General features: G+C 47.3%; 1 protein-coding gene across 1 annotated transcript; it reads left to right on the forward strand.

Moving 5' to 3' along the window:
• Positions 1-1,017: 1,017 nt before the first annotated feature.
• On the forward strand, positions 1,018-1,953 carry LOC144278303 (olfactory receptor 51G2-like). Its single transcript, XM_077839574.1, has one exon. The coding sequence runs from the start codon at positions 1,018-1,020 to the stop codon at positions 1,951-1,953; it is 936 nt and encodes a 311-aa protein (XP_077695700.1).
• The last annotated feature ends 3,038 nt before the right edge of the window (positions 1,954-4,991 follow it).

Raw genomic sequence — 4,991 nt, forward strand, 5'->3', positions numbered from 1 at the left:
CCAAAAGGTCCTGGAGAAAAGAACCGCTGGTCCATGTTTCACTAAAGAGTAGATCTGAGGTGCATGAAAGGGGAGTGTAATAGTGGTTTCAATGTAATGTACATACATCACCTGTTACACGAGCATGGCTCAAGTAACTTGCACACTCAGCTAGATATTAGTGCAAACTTAGTGTTTTCACTATTCACCCTTTTGTAACACCAACCCCACCCCAGCTGAAATAACTCTCTGTCTTTTCTGTCAAGCTTCTCATTTGCCAAATACAGGATGCAGATCCTGTGAGAATGAAGGGAAGTCTGTAGGACAATTGAACTCTCTGCATTCAGTCAACATTGGCTAGGAAAATCATTTCAGCTTCTCTTGGGGGTCAGAGTGTATTACTGGGAGCATTTGGCAAAGAAAAGTTAATGGAGTCCTCTTCTAATTGAATTGACACATGTAAATCTGGAGTGATGCCGTTACAGTCAATGTTACTGAATTCAGAAAATGGTGCTAAAAATGATCTCATGTGCTCCAAAGAGGTAGTGGCATAATTTGGATTCTCCGGATAGGATAAAGTAAATAAAATATATATAATGAGGCAATGAAACACGTAAATAGCTTCAGTGCAGGGTAGATAAATACTATCACCATTTTCACCGTGCACTTGCCATGTGTTTACATACATGTTATGATACAATGGGCCACACTCAGAAGTGTAGGGCCAAAAAGGGTGTCTGTGGGAAGGTCACAATTGCAAAAGCACACAGTGCTCAAATAGGCTGTGGCACTGTTATCCACAAGATATCAATGGGGCCAGTTGCTTAGAAGAATGCAAAGAGGGGCAGGGTGTTTAAATGGGTTACTATTGGTGGTGAAAATCCAAAACTATGTTTTTGCTGATCTTCCTTGAACTCCAGGGAGTCTCTAGAATTCCACGCAGAGCAGAATGATGTCTCAATAAATATCATCTAGTCTCCTGTGCTTTTTCCTTCCAGGAAGAAAAGTTTAAAACTCATCGGACCTTCTCAGTCCATTATGTCAGTTGTCAATGAAACCAAATTCAACCCTGCCATTTTCTTTCTCACCGGGATACCTGGGAAGGAAGACGTCCATCTCTGGATCTCTATCCCCTTCTGCTTAGTGTATGTTACATCAATAGTAGGAAATTCACTCATTCTGTTTGCTATAAAAACAGATCCAAGCCTCCATGAGCCCATGTACATTTTACTTTCCATGTTGGCCGTCACAGACCTTGGTTTATCGATAACCACTATACCGACGATACTGGGTATATACTTGTTTAACTCTAGGGAAATAAGCCTCAATGCTTGTTTTACCCAGATGTTCTTTATCCACTTTCTTGCAAAAATTGAATCCGCCATGCTCTTGATGATGGCCTTTGACCGCTTCATTGCAATCAGTAACCCACTGAGATATGCTTCCATCTTAACCCTGCCGAGATTAGCCAAGATGGGGTCAGTGTTTGTGCTAAGAGGTGTGGCCATAGAATTACCATTCCCCTTACTCCTGAAACGGTTCCAATACTGTCGAGCCAACGTCCTCTCCCATTCCTACTGCCTGCACCAGGACATCATGAAGTTGGCATGTGCGGACATCACAGTCAATAACATCTATGGCTTGTTTGTTACACTCATAACACTGTGGTTGGACTCTATGCTCATCTTCCTCTCTTATGTGATGATCCTCAAAGCAGTGCTGGGCATCGCATCCCACATGGAGTGCCTCAGGGCCTTGAACACCTGCGTCTCCCACCTATGCGCCGTCCTGGTCTTCTACATGCCAGGTTTCAGCCTGACCGTCATACACAGATTCTGGAAGAGCTCTTCTCCCTTGCTTCAAATTCTCCTGGGCTACATCTACTTGCTGGGCCCGCCCCTGATTAATCCAGTAGTGTACAGTATGAAAAGCAAACACCTTCGTGGAAGGATAAATAGGGTGTTTGTCAAATGAATAGTCAGTTCATCATCCAGTGACACAGGAGTTAAGAAAAACAGGCCGTGGCCACCTATTCAGTACTGGACCCTTACGTGTGAGTCTAGGGCCAAGTCTACACAATCTCTGATTGCTCTGCTGTCTACTCCGGAACTCCACCAGGGCCAGAGGCGGAAGTGGAGTCAACAGGGTAGCGGCGGCCATCGATCCAACACCGCAAGGATGCGAAGTAAGTGATTCTAAGTTGATCTAAGATACGTCAACTTCAGTTATGCTATTCTTGTAGCTAAAGTTGCGTATCTTTGATCGATTCCAACTCGGCCAGTGTAGACCAGGCCTAGAAGAGCTACTGATTTCCACTCTTTAGAGAGAAGTTCAGATGGCGTGTAAGACGCGGAGCAGTGGAAGTGGGGCTGTTCACACTCGCTGGTCAGAGAGGACACGGCACTGGGGGAATGAGACCAAGGCAGGCAGCAGCATGTACAAAGTGACTGTGCTCGTGGAGAGCCAGGGGACTGGTGAGATGTTGGCCCATGAAGAGATGTATCGGTGGCTGTTCCAACTTCAGAATTCCGGTCAATACAGTGAATCAAGAGAAGGGGTGTGGAGGTCGTTTCCATTTTCACCTGGCCATTCACACTATCCAAATCATAGAATCATAGAATCATAGAATATCAGGGTTGGAATGGACCTCAGGAGGTCATCTAGTCCAACCCCCGCTCAAAACAGGACCAATCCCCAACTAAATCATCCCAGCCAGGGCTTTGTCAGGCCTGAGCTTAAAAACTTCAAAGGAAGGAGATTCCACCGGCTCCCTAGGGAACGCATTCTAGTGTTTCACCACCCTCCTAGTGAAAATGTTTTTCCTAATATCCAACCTAAACCTCCCCCACTGCAACTTGAGACCATTCGTCCTTGTTCTGTCATCTCCTACCATTGAGAACAGTCTAGATCCATCCTCTTTGGAACCCCCTTTCAGGTAGTTGAAAGCAGCTATCAAATCACCCCTCATTCTTCTCTTCCATAGATTAAACAATCCTATTTCCCTCAGCCTCTTCTCATAAGTCATGTGTTCCAGTCCCCTAATAATTTTTGTTGCCCTCCGCGGGACTCTTTCCAATTTTTCCACATCCTTCTTATAGTGTTGGTACCAAAACTGGAAACAGGTCTCCAAATGAGGCCTCACCAAGGTCGAATAGAGGGGAATGATCATATCCCTCGATGTGCTGGCAACACCCCTATATATACATCCCAAAATGTTATTGGCCTTCTTGGCTACAAGGGCACACTGTTGACTCATATCCAGCTTCCCATCCACTGTAACCCCTCGGTCCTTTTCTGCAGAACTGCTGTAGAGCCATTCGGTCCCAGTCTGTAGTGGTGCATGGGATTCTTCAGTGCTAAGTGTAGGACTCTGCACTTCTCCTTGTTGAACCTCATCAGATTTCTTTTGGCCCCATCCTCTAATTTGTCCAGGGCCCTCTGTATCCTATCCCTACCCTCCAGCGTATCTACCTCTCCTCCAAGTTTAGTGTCTTCTGCAAACTTGCTGAGGTCTTGCATAGCTCTTCTTCAGTCACAGTTCTCGTCCTTCCTGAGTACTCTGGAAGCTGCATGATCCATGCACCAGCTGTGGACAGAGGCTATTCAAGGGACACAGTCCCGCACCTGTCCCCCATGCCCTCACCCAGGTGCTTGAGACTGAGTCGTGTCAGAGACATGATTAACACTGGAGCCCCAGGAGAAGCCATTCAGGTAACATCCCCCACCCCTTATTGATGGCTCTGCACACAGTAGCATATTTCCTAGGACTCCTCCCCTCTGTTTGTGCTGCCCCAGCAATTGAAAGGTGTAGAAACAGGCCTCAGGTCTCCAACAGAGTCACGGCAATCTCCTGTCTCAGCCCAGACCATTCAGTGTAGGGTGAGCACCTTCTCGAAAGCCAAAAGCAGGACACAGGCAGGAGCCATGCTCCCTACATGGCCTCACCCCGGCCATCTTCTTCCCCCTGAACTCCCACCTCCTGGTCCTCCTCTTTCCCCAAGCCTCACTCACTGACTAGGCTGGTCATCACAGACAGGCCATGGTAAGAGGAGCCCAGGGAGCAAGTGCTGCTCTGGGGAACCCCAGACCCTCCACCTGCCTCCTAACTTGGGGCGTGGCCTCATAGCGGGTGGAGGGGAAGCTAAGGACCTCCTCCTCCCCCTAACTGTGAAAAGGGTGGCACTGCCCATGAGCCTTGGGCAGGCGTGGATCGGCATGGCAGGTAATTCAGGACAAATGCTCTTCTAAAGTCATTCAGCCCACAGCGGGACTTGAACTCTGAATTTTGGGACTCTCCTGCCCAACTGGGGATGGGCAGTCCACTCTAATTCACCACTCCTTTTCCCCACCACCACAGCCAGAGCCAGAGTAGCGAGCCCCCCTCTCCCAGAGCAGCCCAGAGCTTCCACACACTGCATGGCTGAACCAATGATCCCCCCACCCCACCCCCAATGGTGGAGGAGCCCTGGGATGGCTGGAGCACTGCCAGCCATGCCGAGCTCACTCTCCTGAGACCCCAAGCCAGCCCATGGGAAAAGCATGTCTCTTCCCAAAGAACCTGAGCTTTTTATATGTCCCCGATATTGATCTTAGTGCTATGATTGTGGTATGACTATGATCTAGTTATGTGTGTCTTGTAGAAAAAAGATTCTTGGGTGTTTACTATGGAAAGCTATGATGTGGAGAATATGATGGTCCTATTTGTGTGCTTGTATCATTTTTGCATCTGAAATTATGAATATTGACTATGTATCTGTATTTCAAATGTAGTTCACTCCATTTTGGTATGTCATTTTGACTGCTATATAACACGGGGAGTGACACCATCTCTTGGCCTCACTCCCCACACAAGAGAACTCCTGGAAACAGCTGAGGAACAATGTCTGAACAGGGGGAAGTGCTGATCCCAAGCTAAAAGGATTTCTAGCTTGTGTTTGAAAATTTGATGGACTGCTTGTCCCATCACCCAGGGTGAGAAATTGTTCATTCATATCCAATTTATTTTGCGTGTT

Source organism: Eretmochelys imbricata, chromosome 1, assembly GCF_965152235.1.
Source record: "Eretmochelys imbricata isolate rEreImb1 chromosome 1, rEreImb1.hap1, whole genome shotgun sequence".
In the NCBI taxonomy this organism is placed as follows: domain Eukaryota; kingdom Metazoa; phylum Chordata; order Testudines; family Cheloniidae; genus Eretmochelys; species Eretmochelys imbricata.